At 37.1% G+C, this 22,536-nt stretch overlaps 1 protein-coding gene across 2 annotated transcripts; it reads left to right on the plus strand.

Moving 5' to 3' along the window:
* abcc10 (ATP-binding cassette, sub-family C (CFTR/MRP), member 10) lies at positions 1-22,388 on the plus strand. 2 transcript variants are annotated; one of them, XM_056252727.1, is made up of 22 exons: positions 1-84; positions 433-655; positions 1,435-2,803; positions 6,214-6,441; positions 6,608-6,764; positions 7,343-7,509; positions 7,694-7,773; positions 10,360-10,531; positions 10,642-10,740; positions 10,866-11,055; positions 11,155-11,229; positions 11,322-11,501; positions 11,607-11,736; positions 14,300-14,492; positions 14,760-15,103; positions 15,874-16,043; positions 16,443-16,603; positions 19,065-19,318; positions 20,819-20,964; positions 21,122-21,219; positions 21,314-21,426; positions 22,088-22,388. In XM_056252727.1, exons 2-22 carry the CDS (start codon positions 468-470, stop codon positions 22,227-22,229), a joined length of 4,656 nt encoding a protein of 1,551 aa, XP_056108702.1. In that variant the 5' UTR covers positions 1-84; positions 433-467; the 3' UTR covers positions 22,230-22,388. The 2 variants fall into 2 exon arrangements, with proteins under 2 accessions (XP_056108702.1, XP_056108704.1); XM_056252729.1 differs by having other exon boundaries at positions 14,318-14,492.
* The last annotated feature ends 148 nt before the right edge of the window (positions 22,389-22,536 follow it).

A 22,536-nucleotide genomic window follows, 5' to 3' on the forward strand; every position in this document is an offset into this window, starting at 1 on the left:
CGCCTTCGCAGTGTTTTGCTTCACGCTTCTAGCTGACGTGCGACTGCGAAATGCCTGGAGGATAAAAACATTGGTTGCTCACAGGTAGGAAGCAAAATTCATAATACTTTTCTTCAGAAAGAGCAGAAACTAAAGCGCGCCCTAGTATGTATAAGGTCACATAGTTGGTTATCAACAAAGACATTTAAATGCAACTTTTCTCCTGATATGTCTGACACAGTAATTATGATATTATTTATACGTGACATTGGCTGTCTTAAAACCTAGGGAGCTGCCTACCTGGGCAGCACCTATGTTGCCCAAAAGTGCGGTCTAGGTAGGCTGCTCACTGGGTACATTGGTACCTGCTCACTGGGTAAACATTGTTTGTTAGGTAAAGTATTGTGAATGCACTTTGCCTGTCCATCACATCCAAACCCCTTTTCGCCCTAGGACCTTATTTCAGCCCTCAGGGGTCTTCAGAGGCCATGGTGGGGAATACACGTGTGTTTGGAGCAGCTGAGTTCATATCAGAGCTCTGTCACACTAATGTAGACAGACCATTTCCTGTGTGGCAGAATGGCACCATCAGTCCCTGTGTTAACCAGCTTTTGTTGGGATCACTAGCACATGCTATTATTGCCATCATCAGTGCCTGTTACATTAGTGTGCCCAGGTGAGTTAAAGCTATTTATAAGGCTTATGCTGAAATACACTACCATTCAAAAAGTTTCCAGTTTCAACATTGAATTAAATGTTTCTTGAGCATCAAATCAGCATATTTCTGAATGGTTGAATGAGAGAATGATTTCTTAAATCATTCTGAATGATGCTGAAAATTTGTTGCCATCACAGAAATAAATTTATTCAAATAGAAAACAGTTATTTTAAATAGTAGTAACTTCACAATATTACTGTTTTCTGTATTTTTGATCAAATAAATGTGGCCTTTGTGGGCCAAGATACTTTTTTCACTTCAAAACATAAAAAAAAACCTTACCAACCCCAAACTTTTGAATGGTAGTGTATATGTAAAAATCTCAAAGTGAAAGTCAACATGTCATGAAATCCGAATGGACCGTTTACTTGCATAAAACAAAATCTTATTCTAAAGGGTCAACCGGTTTCGCTACAGGTTCAAGATGGTCATTCAGAATTGCTGTGCTGACCAACAGAAAAATGATTGTTTTGAAAGTGAGCTGCCTATTGGCAATAGACAATTGGCCTTTTTAGCCTAAAATGTGCCAACAATGTGACCGCGACTTTAGTCATGATCCAATCAATTCTGATTGTTAAAATCAAGTCTCGACCAAATTTTGTTTAATATCCCTCTCAGAAATACATTATGGATTTAAAGTAGGTTGCATTTGATATTGACTTTCATTATGTTAATTATGTTGATGTCAAAATACTTTTTATATATACTTTATATAATTATTGTTTTATTACCTACAGACTTACCGATATTGTATCCTCCCTTCCCATTGGCTGGGGCTTCAGGACCGCATCGACCGTGCTGTTGGCTCTCTTGTTTTTTGGAGACTTGGTCCTGGTTTTTGAACTCCAGGCTCCAGACATTTATCTGGATGTCTTAGCCGATGGATGTGGTATACTGGCCTGGATGGTTCATTTTGGGGCCGTTTTGGCCTTACAAAGGACAATGTACAGAAGGACTCGAGGTCCTGCTGTGCTTCCTTTGCTGCTTATTCTCTCCATCCCTAATCTAGCTTTTATCCTCACTGCCTACATCCAAGAAATCAATCGCCTTGGAGTCTCAGAGCCTCTGCTGGTTGTCCGTCTTGCTCTAACAGGAACCAGGGCTGCTCTGGTGCTGGTCTACCTCTTTGGTTATATCTTTCCCTGTTACAGAAATCAAAGGGACCTTCTGTCTTGTAATGCAGAAGATGAAGCTCCATTGATTGTCTCCTTTGAACCCAATGAAGGGGTGACTGTAGCCGAGGATGGCTGCAATTGGCTGTCCAGGCTGCTGTACCTGTGGCTGAACCCTTTGCTGAAGCGAGGTAAACGTGGAGAGCTGGAGAGGCCATGTGACGTCTTCCAGCTGCCACTTCACCTACGCACCAAAGCAGTCAATCTCCGGTTCTACCAGTGTTGGCAGAAATGTCTCCATCCAAGAGGTCAAGAAAAGCCTGTGACACTGGATAGACTTTCAAGAGGAAACCTGCAGGACAACTCTTGGAGTGAGGCAGAGCCGGAGAGGATATGTGAAGGAACGCAACATGATGTCAAACTTCTGCAAGTGTTGCACAAGGCCTTTGGTCTACGCTACTACCTGCTGGGTGTGTTGAAGTTAGTAGCTAGTATGCTAGCTTTTGCAGGACCCCTGCTTCTCGGTCAGTTGGTGGGTTTCATGGAGACTGAGGGGGCACCACTGAGCAAGGGTGTGTGGTGTACCGTGGGACTGTTTGCTAGTACCTTTCTTGCTGCCCTGCTGAGGAATGTCTTTGTTTATGAAGTATCAAAGATTGCGTTAGAGGCTCGGGCTGCTGTGATTTCCACCATATACAGCAAAGCTCTAAAAGTCAGTGCGCCTGCTCTGGCTCGCTTCAACATGGGCGAGGTTGTCAACTTCATGAGCACAGACACAGACCGTGTGGTGAATTTCTTCAACAGCTTCCATGAAGTTTGGAGTCTTCCCTTCCAGTTTGTCCTTGCACTTTACCTGCTTTACCTACAGGTGGGCGTGGCCTTCTTGGGAGGAGTGGCCGTGGCCGTGCTGCTCGTGCCTTTGAATAAAGTCTTGGCTTCCCGAATTCTGGAAAACAATAAACATATGCTGCTACACAAGGATGGGAGAGTGAAGGTGGGACTGTTTTGTATATGTATATCTAATGATCTGGAATATTTTTTTATTTAATCCCCCGGTTTCACAGACGAGGCTTAAAGGAATAGTTCACCTAAAAATGAAAATTAGCCCATGATTTACTCACCCTCAAGCCATCCTAGGTGTATATGACATTCTTCTTTCAGACGAATACAATCGGAGTTATATTAAAAAAAATGTCCTGGCTCTTCCAAGCTTGAAAATGGCAGTGAATGGCTGTATGTCTTTGGAAGTCCACAAAGTGCATCTATTCATGATTAACGGTGCTCCACACGTCTTCGGGGGTAAAAAAAGGCCTTCTGAAGTGAAGCGATGGGTTTGTGTAAGAAAAATATCCATATTTAAAACTTTATCGACTAAAATAACTAGCTTCTGGCGGACGGCTGTACGCATCGATTTACGCCAAAAGAGTAACACTTGAACTTGACGCACAACGTAATGACGAATGCGGTTGTCAAGCCCTGTTTATTTGAACCGCGAGGCGTCAATTGCCGTCATTACGTTGTGGATATTTTTCTTACACGAACGCATCGCTTCACTTCAGAAGGCCTTTATTAACCCCCGAAGATGCGTGGAGCACTTTTATGATGGATAGATGCGCTTTGATGGACTTCCAAAGACATACAGCCTAGTGATGTATGTCTCGAGACCACTTTTACGTGGTCTCGGTCTTGTCACGGCCTTGACGGTCTTTGGTCTTGGTCTTGTCTTGGTCTCGGACCTCTCGGTCTTGTCTAGGTCTCGTTGTCTCAGACCGACATAGTGGTCAGGGGATTTAGTTATACAATACTACAATATCCGCAACTGATTGAAGCGTGCGTCCGAGGTCTGAGTGAAGACAGTGCGGTGTGTGCGCGAGCCACATGAGAAACACCGTTTCCGCGCCACTGATCGCAGCGGCAACGAGCACTTTGATCACTTGATTTAAAAAACACATCATGTACAGTTTTTGATGTATTAATATTTAGTAAAACACATATCAGTGACATGATGGGTTTTAACTTCATTCAGGAGATTTTGGGTAACTGCACAACTGATAGATGACTTTGAGCGCACCGCCAACGGTGTGTGTGTGTATGTGTGTGTGTGTGTGTAACCAGAGCGACAAAACAACCAACTTTCTGATCCTGCACTTAAGCTAATAATTTCGTTTTTAAAAATATAATTATTTATTTAAAAGTTGCAGAATGGATTCATTTGGAGACTACGAAATCGGCAGAGATAGGCAGGCAATGCAAAACAAAATCTTACAAGTTATTGAATAGCTTCAACAACACTAGTCTGTTTTTTGGTCTTGGTCTTGGTCTTGGTCTTGGTTTTGTCTTGGTCTCGATACCCTCTGGTCTTGGTAGTGTCTTGGTCTCGGTTTAGGCGGTCTTGACTACAAGTCTAATACAGCCATTCACTGCCATTATCTGCCATTATCAAGCTTGGAAGAGCCAGGACATTCGGACAACTCCGATTGTATTCGTCTGAAAGAAGAATGTCATATACACCTGAGATGGCTTCAGGGTGAGTAAATCATGGGCTAATTTTCATTTTTGGGTGAACTATCCCTTTAAGCCTAAACCCAGACTAAAATGCATGTTTGAGCTGTTTTAGCGGAAAGCAACTTGCACTGACATATCTTAAAATATGCCTTTTACATCGTTTCGTCTCAAGATGCACACCGTAATGTTTTACATATGGCACGTTTATAAAAGCCACCTAAATGCCCTAATTGAACTAAGGCCTAATCCTGGCTTAATCTAAGCTCTGTCTGTGAAACCGGGCCAGTATGTCTTTTGAATTTGGCTTTAAAGGGATAGTTCACTTTGAAATAAATTTTTGATATGTTTTAGCTTACCTCAAGGGCATCCAAGATGTAGGTGTCTTTGTTTCCGCAGTAGTTTCAATTTTGATATTTTTAGGTCAAACCGTTCTTGTCTGTCAGTCATATAATGCAGGTCTATGGTCACCACCTCAAAGAGCATGCACAGAGAAGTCCAAATTAAACATGATTTAATGACTCGTAAATGTAAGTACACATTGATGGCCTAAGACACGAAACGAGCGGTTTGTGTGAGAAAACGAACAGTATTTATATCGTTTTTACCTCTTGTAACGCACAGACTGAAGCGCCCACGCCCTCAGATCACTTGGACGTGGCTGTGTTTACAAGAGGTAAAAACGATATAAATACTGTTCGTTTTCTCACACAAACCGCTCGTTTCGTGTCTTAGGCCATCAATGTGTACTTACATTTACGAGTCATTAAATCATGTTTAATTTGGACTTCTCTGTGCATGCTCTTTGAGGTGGTGACCATAGACCTGCATTATATGACTGACAGACAAGAACGGTTTGACCTAAAAATATCAAAATTGAAACTACTGCGGAAACAAAGACACCTACATCTTGGATGCCCTTGAGGTAAGCTAAAACATATCAAAAATTTATTTCAAAGTGAACTATCCCTTTAAGTAAATGCACTACCATTCAAAAGTTTGGGGTCAGTAAGATTTTTTTTTTCTTCTGAGAGAGAGAGATATTAATACTTTTATTCAGCAAGGATGCATTAAATTAATCAAAAGTGACAGTAAAGACTTTTATAATGTTACAAACTATTTCTATTTAAAATAAATGCTGTTCTTTTGAACTTTCTATTCATCACAAAATCCTGGAAAAAAGTATTAGGGTTTACACAATTAAGCAACATTGATGATGATAATAAGAAATGTTTTTTGAGCATGAAATCAGCATATTAGAATGAACTGAAGGATAATGTGACACTAAATACTATTCAGCTTTGCCATCACAGGAATGCAGTAGATTTAAAAATATATGAAAATAGAAAGCAGTTATTTTAAATTGTATTTAAATTGTATTTTTAATTAAATAAGCCTCAGCAGCCTTGGTGAGCATAAGATATTCCAAAAACATTTAAACATCTTTTAACAGGAGTGTAATACAGTGGTTCTCAACCAGGGGGCCTGGGCCCACTAGGGACCCTCAGCAAACTTCCAAGGGGCCTCAATATGACTTGGATGATTTACACAAATGCAAGACAAAAGAAGCATTAAAATTAGCCAAAACGACTAAAAATCAGACCTTCTAGAGCTGTCTAGACCAGGTAAAATGTAAATGAATAAAAAATTAAAATTCCATTGGGCATTTTTATATAATAAAAAAGTAAAGCTTTAAACATTGTATTGGGTAAAAATTAAATATAAATTATTTAAAAAAAAACACATTGTCCTTATTCCGTATCCAGTAAATCATCTGGAGAAGTCATGGGGACTTTAAAATATTGTTGTTGACGACAGGAGCCATGAATTTAAAAAGGTTTTCTATCGCTGGTGTAGTAGCTTCCAGTGGATAATCAAATATCTGATGTCTTTTGTCTAAAGCTAATGACAGAGATACTCTTTGGAATTCGGGTCCTGAAGTACTATAATTGGGAGGAGCACTTCACTCAAAAGATTGCGGAGGCCCGTAAAAAAGAGCTCCATCACCTGAAAGTTCTGAAGTACTTGGATGCTGTATGTGTGTACACCTGGGCTGCTCTGCCCGTGGTCGTCTCGATCCTCACATTCATCACATACGTCCTGCTGGGAAACAATCTCACTGCTGCAAAGGTGTGTAGGTCACACTTTAAAGGATTACGCTGGCTTAAATACAACAGCCGTCGTCTTTTTTAAGTGTAATATACCACAGCTTGGAATGGCTTTTTTTAAAGGGGAACAGAGTCTGCTCTGCGTTTAAATATTTTTGAATGGCTGCATTTTATATTTTGCTTGGCAGGTGTTTAGTACTCTGGCTCTTGTGGGGATGCTCATTCTTCCTCTCAATGCCTTTCCCTGGGTGCTGAATGGAACCCTGGAAGCTAAAGTGTCTTTAGACCGTATTCAGCGCTTCCTCACGCTACAGGATCAGGACCTCACCGCCTATTACACGCAAGGTACCTGACCTGTTTCTTAAAGGTTAAAATAGTCCATAGCACAACCCAAAAGTCTGGTGTTATTTTATGTTTTTCTCATTGATTGTACTGTTATAACATGGCTCTCTGGAATACTTTATTCTGATGCAGGGTTTCTGTTGATAAAAAGCTGATAATTATTTGAAATCATTCATTAAAATTTTAAAGAAATAATTGTAAAAGAAATAATAAAAAAAACACAAAAAATATTTGTCTACTTGTCATGTGAACATTATCTGATGTTGGAGAACCATAAACATGCAAATGTGTTTTTAAATGACTGAAATAAAGAAAAAATAACTGAAATTAAATACCTGAAATTAAATAACCTGAAATGTAAATACTTCAAGTAATTACAAGTAAAGGGTTTCAATGGCAAAAAAGTTTGGGAATCACTACTCTGATTCATCAGTGTTTTTGTTTTGTTTTCTTATTACTTGTCATTTAAACATGGTCACCTAAATTAAACTCTTTATGTAGGCAAATTCATATAATTAATAACAACATTGATGAATAGATTTAATTAGGATATTTCATATCTGTCATTCATTTTTCTGCAGTGTGTCCTGAGGACCCTCTGTCTGCTGTTCAGATGGACCAGGCGAGTTTCTCCTGGAAGCAGCCAGTGGATTCAGATTCTGTCAGTGTGCCTGATGACAAGACAGAGGATGGGTCACCACCACCACACAGCTTTTATCTGGATGCACTCAATCTCAGCGTTAAAAGGGTATGTGCTGAAGGAGGAGTACTGAGTAGCTAGGCATTGTGCTTTAGTTGGACCATTAGTAGCTCAAATGAGGAATCTCCCTTAAAAAAAGTTTTGTTTTGGTTGTTTCTTCAAATATTTTGTTGCAGGTTTGAATAATGCAAAAGTATGTTAGTTTGTAAATGTCTTTGCTCTCTGGCTCCAGGGCTCTCTGGTGGCTGTGGTGGGAAAAGTTGGTTGTGGGAAAAGTTCTTTGTTGGCTGCCATAACAGGAGAGCTTACCAGGTACTAATTCATAAAATCTCTACTGCCCTACAAAGGCAACAGGCAGTGACATCATTTTTGGTCAAAAATGAGTTACCGTATTGATATTTTTGGGACATTCAAGTCCTCCTTTATCACGTGGATAAATATCTTGAGTCAATTCCTTTGTATTTTCAAGAAAATAATGGGTTATCTTAACAGTAACTTCCAAAAGCACAGGAGAAACCAAGGCAGAACACCGTAACTCCAGTTACCTTTCTTTGCCTTTGTTTTGGAACGCTCAAATTGAGTAAGGGGGTACTCTGCTATTGTTTAGCTGTTGTTTAGAAGTTACTGTGCCGGCCTGGAGTTACAGTATTCTCCCTTTGTTTTACTGGCCATTAAAATTGGCAAAATAGGCCTGTTGAGATGGCTTTGAAACGTAGACATCAAGGTCAAGTAACACAACAGATGCATTAGACAAACAAATCAGATAGATCACAATCTACTTTATTTAGCTAGCTAGCAGCCTATAGCAAAAATAGGCTATTCAGCTATCCAATAAATAGGCTACAAACTGCTCCATATAACAAAGCAATTGTAAATCATCCAAAATAAATGCCATGATCACTAGATTTTATACAGGTGTTACTATTATGATTTTGTAAATGGTGATTAGCAACCAAATATTTATAATGTGGAAGTTATTGCCATTTGCCTTGGTGTGACTTCTCGGTTTTTGCAAAGGCAGAGTACAAAGTTTGAGCTAAAGATTTTTTCCATTTCATATTTTCATTACTAAAACATCTAATTGCCAGATTTCCAGCGTCATACCTATCATTAATTTGGCTGGACAACTAAAAATCTTTAAAGGGGTCATATAATGCCATTTTTGTAGAAGCTAATATGATTCTTTAGAGTCTAAATTAAAACTTTGTAATATACTTTAATTAAAAATTCTCATTAGTATTGTAAGAACACTTATTTTACCTGGTCAAAAACAGCTCTGTTTTCAGCACGCCGTTTCAGTGCATATGCCTTTAAATGATAATGAGCTTTGCTCACCCCGCCTCTCTGTTCTGTGTACACCGTTTGTAACACAATAACCATAACACGTTGTTCATTATAGACGTGGGATTATGAATTATATTGAGAACGTCGTACATAGAAAACATGCCGTAATGAACCCTGAGTGTAAACCTTAGACGCATTCATTGTGAAGCGTGCAGCTAGCGATTTGCAAAGATTAATATAAATATTAAAGGTTAATAAAACGTTACACTCACTTCAGTTATTTTGGAGGTTCAGCAGGAACACGAATAGTTGGTACCGGTCCAGCAGCTTCTTAGCAAAACCAGCTTTATACTGACCCTCCTCGTTTATAAAGCAGTCTGGTGTGTGAAATGATTCGCGCAAATATGAAAGCATTGACGTTGCTCGTGGGGAATATTCCCTTTGAAAACAAACTCAGCCACTGCGTCTTCAGCGGTTCGGATTTAGGAACATTAAAATGACTGCTGTGTTCCTTATTGCACCCAAGAACAGAACACCACAATCGCTTAGACACCATTCTGCTCGTAGACAGTGCTCCAGCATATCAACAATGACCGCGCCGGTCCGCGCGCACTATGATTGACAGCTCGCTCACGAGCGAGGGCGGGTCTGTGTTGAAACGCGGCTGTCATTCAACAATCGTGGGAGGGGCGTACGAGCTTGTGACGTCACAGGCTCGAACGGCTCGATTTGAGGCAGGGGAAAACATATAAGGAGATTAAAACAAAAACACTGGATGGATTTTTTATCATTTTATGATGTTTGTGTACAGGCACTGCCAACACACATTTCAGTACAATCAACTTGTAAAAGTGCATGTACCATTATATGACCCCTTTAAGGCATTTTTCTCAGTTCCACACTCTAGCAAGTTAAGGTATTTTGCCTTTGTAGGGCAGTCTAGCAATGTGCAAAATAAAATACCAGAACAATATATTTATGAAGTAACTCTTCAAGGCAATTTAAATGTAAAGTATATTCACTTCCGTTTACAAATTTAGAGTCTGTAATATTTTTGTTAATAATTTATATTAACAAAATAATAATTTTTAGAGTATCTAATGCTCACCAAGGCAGCATTTATTTGATCAAAATTACAGTAAAAACTGTAATATTGTGAAATATGATTACAATTTAAAATAACTGTTTTCTATTTGAATATATTTTAAAATGTTATTTATTCCTGTGATGCAAAGCTGAATTTTCCAAATTTTTACTCCAGTCTTCAGTCACATGATCCTTCAGAAATTATTCTAATATAGCGATTTGTTGCTCAATAAACACTTATTATTATTAACAATGTTGAAAACAGTTGTGCTGCTTATGCTTAATATTTTTGTGGAAATCATGATACTTTTTTCAGGATTAAGTTCAAAAGATTTTTTTTTTAACTTTTGTAATAATGTCTTTACTGTCATTTTTATCACATCCTTGCATTTGTTTCCAATTTTAAAATATTTATAAATCTTGATCTTTAAAGCCCTCATTATTTTTGCATTTACATTTGTTGCTTTAAGTGGTACAGATATTACACACTTAACATTCTTCATTATTTTGTGGTTTTGTCTCCTGTAGGTGTGGAGGCGAAGTATCTGTTCAGGGAAGAGAACAGGGATTTGGATTGGCCGCCCAGGAGTCATGGATCCAGCATGCAACAGTGAAGGACAACATTCTTTTTGGCAGAGACCTTGACAGCATTTTCTACCAAGCTGTGATTGAGGCCTGTGCCCTTGCTGATGACCTAAATGTGGGTGAATATCGTGCTATCTTTATTTTGCATGCAGTTTTTCTCATGAATTGCTTGTTTGACATCTATGGAAAGTTCTAACTGACACTGAGCTGTGCTATTTTGTTCAGATCTTGCCCGGTGGTGATCAGACAGAAGTGGGAGAGAACGGTGTGACTCTGAGCGGAGGACAGAAAAGCCGCCTCGCTTTGGCCCGGGCTGTTTATATGGTGCTTTTTTTTTTTTTACGTCATATAAGATGTTTGATTGATGCTCTAAAAGGCCCAAACAGAAAGTTCTAACAGATGTGGGCAGAAATATGATGTGTGTATTTATAGTGCATTTCATATTTCAGGATAAAGAAATCTATTTGCTGGATGATCCTTTAGCAGCTGTGGATGCTGATGTTGCCCACCATTTAATGGAGAAATGCATCTTGGGAATTCTCAAAAACAAGACCAGAATTCTTTGTACTCATCGGATAGAGTTTGTGGATAAGGCAGACGTGGTGGTGCTGATGGACAATGGGATGATTGTAAAAAAAGGTACCCTCTTTGCTATTTACTGTCAAAAACAGGAATTATTAATGAATTGACTTGAATTTACTAATAAAACTCTCTGCTTTGTCTGTTTTTGTGGTTAAGGGACACCAAATGAAGTCCTTTCTTTGGTAAAACCCCCTAAAGACAGCAAGAACAACAGCAATGCTAAGGAGAAAGGTACTGATGCTTTTCAAATGAGTGAGCGACCCATTTCCATTTTTTTTTCTTGGTGCACTTCAACTGTGATTATGCAAATAAATCTTTCTCAGATGCTATAGTCAGAGAGGAGGTGGAGGCCAATGAGCCGGAGCTAGAATCAGAGCTAAAGATGTTTGGGGAGGAGCAGAAGCAAATGGGAAAGCTGTCCTGGGCTGTGTACTGCTCCTTTTGGAGAGCAGTGGGTGGATGCTTGGCTGTAGCTGTTCTGCTCTCCCTTTTCCTAATGCAAGGTACTAACAACTGTATCAATATGAGCTTTTATGTATTATTAAAGCATCGCCGTAAGATAGTCACTGCACTACTGTACAGTCAATGCTTTGATTTGCTTTATACAGCCACCAAAAATGTGTCCGACTGGTGGCTCTCTCACTGGATTTCACATATGAAGGACAATACGACTGAGCTGGTGTTACTGTCAGCTGATCCCCTCTTGACTCTGACTTTCCTGTCTCCTGAGAGACTTATGTGAGTTACACATTTCGTTAAATATTCTTTGATATTATTTACACTACCATTCAAAAGTTTGGTGTCAGTAATATTGAAAGAAGCCTCTTCTGCTCACCAAGGCTGCATTTATTTAATCGAAAATACAGTAAAACTATTGTGAAATATTATTGATGCAGGCAGACGAGCAATGATTATGTCAGAGATCAAATTTTGAATAAGGAATAAGACATTTTATTAAATATAAAAGGCAACAAATGAATTGAGTAAATATTAAATTTGTAATAGGATAAAAGTTTCAAGATAAGATAGAAAAAAATATCTATTTTAGTCAATAGATTATAATAAAATCCAAAGTAGTGTATCTAATAGATGAATTTTGTGAAGATCAGAGAGTATTGAGGAAGAAAAGCCCAAAAGAAGTGAGATATTTGCAGAATGTAAGGAAAAAGAGAAGAGGGTTACACTTTATTTTAAGGTGACTTAGTTACACGTTACTACACTACTTACTATAGTAATAACAGTAAATTATATTTATATATATATCCCCTTATATATACTGATTGGCTTCATCACTCTGTCTCCTCTCCACCAATAAGCTGGTGTGTGGTGGGCGTTCTGGCGCAATATGGCTGCCGTCGCATCATCCAGGTGGATGCTGCACATTGGTGGTGGTTGAGGAGATCCCCCCCCTTCTATGTAAAGCGCTTTGAGTGCTGAGAAAAGCGCTATATAAATGTGATGAATTATTATTATTATTATTATTAAATTGCATAATTACAAGTAACTAATCCTAAACCAAACCCAAACCGTAACATTATAATAAGTACATGTAATTAATTAATATTACTCGGTACTTATTTGAGTAATTACAATGTAACTACATCACCTTAAAATAAGTTGTCACGAGAAGAAGCTCAGAGTCTTCTGAAACAAAACATTTTATATGCTGTGCTTATGTAATAGAAAGAGACTATGGAAAGTACTTTTAACCCTTTAAACCTGAAGTGTATTAATAACCATGTGAATTTAACCATTTTGAAAAACTCTTATATAAACTCTTAATAATCATATTTTTAAAATCTACTGCCTTGATAAACACAAATAGGTATCATTTGAAAGCTTAGAGTCTGATTAACTGATTAATAAAAAAATCTGTTCATAATTTCTGAAATATTTTTTTTGTAAAAAACATTATACAGCTTAGTTAGTCATGTGTCACATGTCATTTGAAAGGTCTCACGAAGGAGAATACAACAAGCATTATTGTTTTGGCCTTTACCTAAACTTGAGCAATTTTTTGTAGGTGAAGCACCCCCCCCCCCCCCCCCCCAGACCCATATGTAAATAATTTACAGATATTGCATTTATGTCAATTTTGCTTGTAACTTCGTAAAACATGCTCAGATCGTGGCAAAGCATTATTTGCAGCAGATTCTCCTGATTAAAAAAGAGCCCAAACTAGTTTTTGTTGAGGTATTGCATGTCAAATAAGAAAGATTTGAAAAATGTCCCTTGAGCACACTTTTTTTGTCTTTTATCAGCAGTTTCTCAGCATGAGAATGTCCAAATGTATTTTTTTTTTCTCAAAATTTAAAACATTTTCTATCGAACAATACCTGCCTTTGTACTCTCCTTGCCATTGTTTTGGAGTTGTGAGTCTTTACTTTTGTGTATGTCACTCCGAAATAATAACTCAAAATATGCCTTTAGGTCTTAAATGTTTAAAATTCTTTGTTCCTCTCTTGCTACCATTTAAGGCTGCACTAAAGACAAAATGCATCCTATCAGGTCTTATTAGGTCACCATGTCCTTGTACGCAATTGTGGTTTTAACACCTTTAAGTGAATATAGCAGATCTTGCATTATCTCATGTCTGCAGAAATGAAAACAGACGCACATCATGCAGTCAAGTCTGAAGGAAATGAATACACTCAAAGAAATCAATAACATGTACAGGAAAAAATCGTGTAACATAAGGCATAAAAAGGATCTGGAATTCATAAAGAAACGATTAATAAGATTCATAACAAAACATAAAAGAAATGAATATAAGACATCAATAAAAATAGTAAAATTGAAAAAATTCTAATGTGAAAGATTTTACTTAACATATTAATTAATATTATACAACTTTCAGCATCATTTATCATTCTGATATGCTGATTTGGTGCTCAAAAAACATTTCTTATAATTATCAATATTTAAACTGTGGACACTGATATATTCTTTGATGAATAGAAAGTTCAGAAGAACAACATTTATTTAAAATGGAAATAAACTAAGTAAAATAATTACTTCACCTTCATAACGGCATAACATTCTATAATTACATATTTTCCAATGCAATAAGACTTGCATTCTAAAACTAAAATGTCATGTTTTTTGCATCTGAAATGGAAATAACATGTAAAACATTGGAATGTTTACTTGGAGTCTGGATATCTCATTTAAACGAATGTCAAAATCTTATTTTATGTCTTATAATGTTCTGTTTTTGATAATTTAGATAATGTACAGAAGTTTTGTTTCTGTCTTGTGCCACAGTTGGAACTCATTTAACTTGACTTGATTGGTTTATCAGATTTCATGCACCTGACAGAGGTTCAGAGACTTCAGGAAGTATGAGCTCTGAGCTGAAGTTTTACATGACTGTATATGGATCTCTGGCGGCAGCGAACACTGTATTTACAGCTGCCCGTGCGTTTCTCTTCGCGTATGGAGCAATCCGTGCTGCTACTGCCATTCATAAGAGACTTCTGTCTAGTGTACTGAAGGTAATGATTGTTGTCTCATCTCTGATTGGGAGTTATTACTAAGCCCAGTTGAATGAAAGCAATTGCTAAAATGTGTCAAAAAAATGTAATTTTTGTTTGCAGATGTCACTACTTGGTTTAATATTTTGTATCTAAATACAATTTAAATATATAATCTAAATGTAATATTGTTATATCTAAGTCTTCGCAATTATTATAATATATAATAATGTATAATGTTTTTTAAACGTGTGTATTTACATTATACATATGCTTCTCCCATTCTAGGCCACTATGACGTTTTTTGACACTACACCATTGGGTCGTATCCTGAATCGATTTTCCTCAGATATTTACTGTGTGGATGACTCTCTCCCCTTTGTCTTAAACATCCTCCTGGCCAATGTGTTTGGGCTGCTTGGGATGCTTGTCGTCATGACCTACGGGCTGCCTTGGGTGCTACTTCCTTTGGTTCCTCTGGGGGTTCTTTACTATCAAACTCAATGTTTTTATCGTCACTCGTCCCGTGAGCTGAAACGCCTGTGTAGCCTCACTCTCTCTCCAGTTTATTCACACTTCTCTGAAACCCTCAGCGGCCTGTCCACAGTGCGGGCCAGTGGACACACTGCCAGGTATGAAAACTAGCTGTGCTTTTTCACCAGAAAATCATTTAAATTACCTTGAATCAGGGTTTGGTTTTAAAGAAATGTCTGGGTAACTTAATATAAAATGTTATATATATATATATATATATATATATATATATATATATATATATATATATATATATATATATATATATATATATATAATACACTGTCAAGAAAATAGTTAGTTAAAGAAAATAGCTATTTTTTTGGACCATTAATTATTTTATTTTATTTTTTTGCATTGTGACATTAATTGATGCAAGAAATCTCCTTCTCACAATACAATAATGAAGTAATTTATTTTTTCATCAGCATAAATTAAAATCAGTACAGCAAATGCTACAATTTTACATTTAAATAATGTGTAATTTTGTTAATATTTTATGTTGCATAATTCATGCTGATTTTACTTTTAAAAAGTGATTTTCACTCGTGGATTACAGCATTTCTGAATCTGTAATTTTTCTCATTTGGCTTTGAGGTGAAATATGACCTGGACATTTTACTGACAGGGAGATTCACCCCTTACAATGAATACAAATATTTTTCAGTTATTTTTTTTTTTTTTTTTTTTTTTTTTTTTTTTTATACTAATAATGAAATAAACAAACATGGTTATGTGTTCTCTCAATACTAATTACTAACTAATTAAATGATCTACTTGATAATATTACACTGAGATGAATGTTGACAATTGACTAATAATGATTGTAATCCTGAATAAAACTTTATTTGTATGTGTTTGAGAGCAGATTTGAGGAGGAGAATGAGAGGCGTGTAGAACAGAATCAGCGATGTCTCTTCAACAGTAATGCTGCCATGCAGTGGCTGGACATTCGGCTGCAGATGATTGGTGTTACCGTAGTAACCGGCATCAGCGTGATCGCTGTGATCCAGCATCAGCTCAAATCCATCGATCCAGGTTAACCTCTTTATGAGATAAGAGTATAAATTGACATTTTTGGCAGAGTGAATAAAAATGGCTTTAGTTTCATGACAACAGAGCATTCTCTACTGGGAAACAAGTGCTACCTTTACAAACAAACAAAAAAGATTTTTATTTTTCTGTATTTTAATTATTTTTTCAAACATCAAATCTGAAATCAGACACAGTCTGTGTTTTGTGCAGACACAGACAGATTCACATGTACCTCATTGGTCTCTTATGGTACATTTAGGAAACTTCGCTCAACTGCACTATTATCCAATTTCATAAGATCACTGTCCAGTTCAACCATAACGCATTTAAAATTGTTTTAAGATATTGAAATTTGAAGTACTTAAATCTTCTCTTCTCTTTTGCTGTACTCTGTTCTGTCAGGTCTGGTAGGTCTGTCACTGTCCTATGCACTATCCATCACCAACCTGCTGTCAGGGCTGATTTTCAGCTTTGCGCAAACAGAGATGCAGTTGGTGAGCATTGAGCGTACCGAGGAGTATTCCACTAACATTCCTCAGGAGCCTCAACAAGCCAGCATTGAGGTAAGAGGAGTGATCGTTAGCCTAAAAGCTGTAATAGTCTAACCTTTCAATGAATAAATATATTTAATTAAAAAATATATATATATACAGTTGTAATCAAAATTAGGTTTATTGGCTAAATGTAGAGACTTTCAGCTGTTTGCAATGAACAAGTCAAACAAAATTAATTGAAATAGCTCAGCACAACAAATGTGGTTCCCCCAAAGTCAACTAAAAATGCAATTTTTTATGACTTCTGCCATCTCAAAATTATTCAACCCCTTCATGGCAAGCATCTTTAGCTGTTATGACCTGCTGCAAACGAGATGTATAGCCAGACAGCAGCTTCTGGCAGCATTTCTAAGGAATCTTATCCCATTCCTCATGAGCAATGGCCTCCAGTTGAGTAATATTCTTGGGTTTGCGTGCTGCAACTGCCTTTTTCAAATCCCACCAGAGATTTTCTATGGCAGGGGTCGGCAACCTTTTTGTCATGAAGTGCCATTTTTAAGTTTCTGAGTTTATCACTGTGCCATAACCCCACCCTAATCATGTATAAATGCACATACACATATTTTAAATATTTATAATGGCTAACATAGAAATAGTGCAGAACCTTAAATACTGTAGGCCTATTTTTTAAGCATTTTTTCATAAAATGAGTTGTTACTTTTGTCAAAATCCTTCAGCTTGTTTGTTTTTAGTTTTAAATTAGACTTAGAATAACAGATTTCCAATGGGCCTGTTTACACCTGGTCATTCATGCGTTTTTAAATTATCAGATAGCTATCCGTTTTGTTAAAACCGTTCCATTTACAATGGGCAACGTAACCGTCTCCGCAAAACGAATATCTAATCTTCAATTCCTGCGCTTTATGCAAATTTAACGGCGTTCCCGTCAAAGAAAGCAAGATCAAGATCAAAGACCACAATTGGAGAGAGAGAGAGAGAGAGGCAAAATAATTTGTTACTTTTAATGAAGATGACTGTGTGCTTCAGGATGAGACGCCGAACTTTGATCCATATAGGGACGATAAAGTTTCTGGTTTTGTTTCGTCGCTCCACAGAACAGAATCCCAAAACTTCTGGGGCTTATTTATATGATTTTGAGCAAATTGGAGCTGACTTTTCTAGTGCTTTTGGGTCAGTAGTGTGTACGTCTTGGAGTTCTGGCATGCGTTTAGTACGTGCCTTACTGTGCAAACTGAAACCTCAGTGCCTGTGGCCACCAAGTCTTGCTGCAGGTCTTTTGCAGCCACTCAAGGGTTTTTCTGAACCTGCCTTCACAGGAATCTGGTTGCAGCCGTTGATAGCTTCCTTTTCTGCCCCGTCCAGGTAGTGTAACCACTGTTCCTTTAGCTTTGAACTTGTGAACTATGCTTGCAACAGTGTCTCTGGGAACATTTAGTGCCTTCACTATATTTTTGTATCCTGTTCCTTGTTTGTGAAAGTTATCTTCTTTTAACTTTTTTGACCATTCTTTTGACTTTGATTAGTTGTATCAGGTGTGCTTGAGACAACACCTGTTTTGCAGATTTGTGCTGTTTGAAGGGATTCTTTTCAGGGGGTTGAATAATTTTGAGACTACGGAAGTCAATAAAAGTTGCATTTTCAGTTGTATTTGGGGAAACCACTTGAAACTTTTGTTGTGTTGAGCTATTTCAATTACTTTTGTTTGATTTGTTCATTGCAAACAGCTGAAAGTCTGAAATTATTCAAACCCCATTGCAAATCAGGTTTATTGGCAATATTTACAATTACAACTTTGTGTGTATATATATATATATATATATATATAAATATACACATAGTTGTGTATATATATATAAATATAAATATACACATAGTTGTGTGTGTGTATATATAAACTAGCCACTTTGGCGGGTTGAATTTTATATTTAATATATACTAGAGGTCTTCACGGGTCCAATTAGATCCGAAAACCAGTCCGACCCATGATATTGCACGTACTACGCATAATTTTACTCATTCCCATATATTTTATGCTCACACCCAAAGTGCACGCACATAAAGGCACCTCTCAGGACTAAATTGAGTTCTTTTTCGCTGCTTCTTGCGCTTAAACAGTCAAATACACACAAAATAATGAAAATGTCGGTCTTGGCGAGTATTCACGACATAGAAACAGTCAATTATGTTTTAAGTGAATGTAAACAGTTGAGAAAGAAAATGCACGTGTTACAGTATAATAGATCCATATATCAGGTCTTAAAGTGACAGCAGCCTAATATACCTCCTGCCAAATAATGAGATAATATAAAAAAAAAATATATATATATATATATATATATATATATATATATGGCAGTTTTTACCCATGGTATCGATGTCAAAATTGTGGTTGTATTAAGCAAAAAAGTTAATCTCAAGCCTGTAGAGCCTATATAAAACATAAAAAATGTGTTTATTTAAAATTTAAAGTGTATAGCACAAACTTAGCCTAAAACTCTACCATCTGCAGGCTCTAGACTCGTGGCCTGAAAAGGGCAGTGTTGAGTTTGTGGGTGCTGTGTTGGCGTACAGGCCAGGTTTGCCCAATGCTCTTGATGGGGTCAGCTTGGAGGTTTTACCAGGGGAGAGGGTCGGCATAGTGGGGCGCACAGGTTCGGGGAAATCCTCGTTGTTCCTTGCCCTATTCCGTATGGTGGAGCTGAACCAGGGTCAAATACTGCTGGATGGAATTGATATCAGCTCGGTCAGGCTTGGTAACTTGCGGTAAGTAGTCTCTGTTTGTTTGACACATTTTTATTTTGTTAGCCAGCAAAACTTATATTAAAAAATTTGGGGTAAGATTTTTATTTTATTTTTATTCAGCAACGTATTCAATTGATTAAAAGTGACAGTGAAGACATTTATAATGTTACAAAAGATTTTATTTGAAATAATTCTGTTCTTTTGAACTTTCTATTCATCAAAGAACTCAAAAATGGTAATGGCTGCTGAAAATTCAGTTTTGCCACCACAGAAATAAATTGTATTTTAAAGCTGCTTTTAAAATATAAAAATAGTAGCTTTTTTTGGGTTAAAAATTACATAACCAGCCAGTGTTCAAAACTATCTGCTTGCCTTAGCTCGATTCAAAGCGGTAAGCTTGTAATAATGTTTTTAATTCCAGTGGTACTGGTGGATTTCCACGGGAGATTCGAGCATGTCTTTGCGTCATTACGTCACATCTGTACGCATAAAGAAGGAGTCTCGGCTAGTAGGCTATATTGCGTGTGAGGATGTTGGAGGTGGAGATTTATAGCCTTTTCTCACTGCACTTGATATAATTAAACTTATCAATTTGATGGCGGATCCAGAAAGGTTCAACAACTGGAGATTCACCCGTTGTAAAATGCAAAAGACTTCGTTCGGACTTCGGAGTGAAAAAAAGAGACTGCAACCGGACCCATGCGAAAACAAGGATACATATCGGAAGGACATTACACGTAGTCACGCAATGCTGACGTTGTTAACGTTAACAATTTGAGAACAAAGTATCATTTGCACGGTTTTGCGTGATATGATAAGCGATTGTTAGATTTAATCTGTGCGTTTCACTGCAATGTCAGAACCAGAACAAAAGTGGATGTTACTTACTTGTTCACATGACATTTTCCGGTGAAAATTCTTATGTTGGTCATACTTCCAAAAAGAATAATCTATGATTCTGAATGCCAGTATCCACATCGCCGCGGTGACTGACAGCCTCACACTCTCCTCAAAACATTGTGTTCATCCGCGCTGTGCCGTGTCGAAGTACAACTCACGTAAAGTTGATAATTCCGCGAATGACTGCAATTGCAGATTTCGAACAGAGATGGCGACAAAGAGGAAAAACTACGGACTGCAGCTTTAAAGTAAATTAAAATAGAAAACTGTTATTTTAAATTGAAATATTTTTTTAGAATATTATTTATCAAATAAATGCAGCCTTGGTAAGCATATGATACTTCTTTTAAAAAACTCAGACCACAAATATCACCGACCCCAACCCTTTGAAGAAATGTAAAAAATGTGTTTGTGTTTGACAAATGATCTAAGAATGGCCCAGAACTGTAAATATTTCTTATGCATTTTACTTCATAATCTTTGTCATAAGTCTTCCTAAATCCTAAAAAGTTCCAGATTAAAAGTAGATTTAGAACCTCAGATCTTCAGTGTTGTTTCAAGGAGGTCTCAGAATTTAAGTCTGTGTTCAAGTAAGGATTCATTTTGTTTCGCGCTCTATAGATCAAAGCTGGCCATCATCCCTCAAGATCCCTTCCTCTTCTCCAGCTCAGTGCGAGAGAACCTTGATCCCCATGGCCATCATCCAGACTTCCGGTTGCTAGACGCTCTTGAGCAATGCCACCTGGGAGATGTAGTACAGAGGATTGGTGAGAGTTGATCATCTTTGATTGTTGTGTTCAGCTTGTTCAATTCAAATCCATCTTCTCTGAAAGGATTTATCCAGGACGTGAGAAAATGCTTTTTAGTTTTTATATTAATTAATGAATTATTATTTTTTGGCTTTGTCTGTCTATCCCATTACAGGTGGCCTGGATTCGGAGGTTGGAGAGAGGGGAAAGTCTCTGTCTGTGGGCCAAAGGCAGCTGCTGTGTCTTGCTCGTGCTCTGCTTACAGAAGCTAATGTATACAACTAATGTATAAAGAACTTCAAACAAATATCCGTTTTTCCATCTTATATTAATTATGTACTTTATTGTTCATTTATGGTCCAAATAGATTTTATGCATTGATGAGGCCACAGCAAGTGTCGACCAAAAGACTGACATGCTTCTACAAAAAACAATCAGAGAAAAATTCAAGGATAAAACCGTTCTTACCATCGCCCACAGGTCACAAACTGCTTTCATACTTGCATATGATTTATACTTGAGTGTTTAAAAAAAAATTTTTTTATTAAACTTGATACTGTTGTTTTATTTAATAAAAAACAAAGGGATAAGATTCCTTTATCCAACTTTTCTTTAGGAATGAGGAACTGATTTTCAGTTGAAAATGTCTAAACGCAGTCACACCCAAAGCGCACAGTTTTGTGAGCCATTTTATTAAATGAAACTGACAACAAATTTGTCATGTTCACATTGTAAAAGTATATTTGCAACTCTTTTATGATTGTTAATACCCTGAAATTACCAGAATAATCTCTGTTAACCTTTGTACCGAACAGCCACATTTATAACATACTAGCAGGTATTTTTAGGTAATGTTAACATGCTAGTTAGCGCATGATTAAGTTTAAGTGAAGCTACTACAGAAAATGACTAGTTCATCACTGCTTTAAGAAGTTGTTAAAGTCAGATTGAAGTTAATTTAGTTTTTAGGGTGTCTTGTTGTCTGATTGATAGCACTCAAAGAATCAAAACCTTTTTCTTCTACCTTTTCTATCTACTTTATGAATTATCATGTTTATGTAACATTTATGTATTAGATAAAACATCTGTCAAGAACATTTCTCTTGCCATACAACCCAACCTGGTCTTTCTTATCCCACAGACTGAATACAATCATGGACTCCGACAGAGTACTGGTGATGCATGCTGGGAAGGTGGTGGAGTTTGACAGCCCTGCTGCTCTGTGCCAAAGAGAGGACTCTTTTTTCCAGAAACTCTTACGTGGAGGGGAAGAGCAAGTTTAAAATACTGTAGCTATTTCAGAACAGAATGTTGTTGGAGTCCGGTGAATGGACATTGCATATGTGCAAATACCTGCAGTTTATATCATGTTGTGCCATGTAGAACAAGGTAAAACTCGGGTAAAAATGTTTATTTCATAAAAGGTCACATTTTTAAAGATTAAAATGTAAGTCTGTTTTAGAAATAAATGGTTTTTTTTTTTTTAAGTTGTTTGTCTGTTTCAGGTTTGTATTTTTTTATAAGAGGATCTACTCAAAGTAATTTTTCGAACAGATAAAACACGTGTGTATTTATTTGAACGTATTACGG

The sequence above is a fragment of the Rhinichthys klamathensis genome, unplaced genomic scaffold (assembly GCF_029890125.1).
Source record: "Rhinichthys klamathensis goyatoka isolate OS25496 unplaced genomic scaffold, OSU_Roscu_1.1 h1tg000098l_1, whole genome shotgun sequence".
NCBI lineage: Eukaryota > Metazoa > Chordata > Actinopteri > Cypriniformes > Leuciscidae > Rhinichthys > Rhinichthys klamathensis.

Coding starts and splice junctions, on each gene's coding strand:
- abcc10 (XM_056252727.1), top strand. CDS start 468: ATGGTGGGGAATACACGTGTGTTTGGAGCAGCTGAGTTCATATCAGAG. Junction 10,741..10,865: donor TGGCCCGGGCTGTTTATATG/GTGCTTTTTTTT, acceptor TTCATATTTCAG/GATAAAGAAATCTATTTGCT. Junction 11,737..14,299: donor CTGTCTCCTGAGAGACTTAT/GTGAGTTACACA, acceptor TTGGTTTATCAG/ATTTCATGCACCTGACAGAG.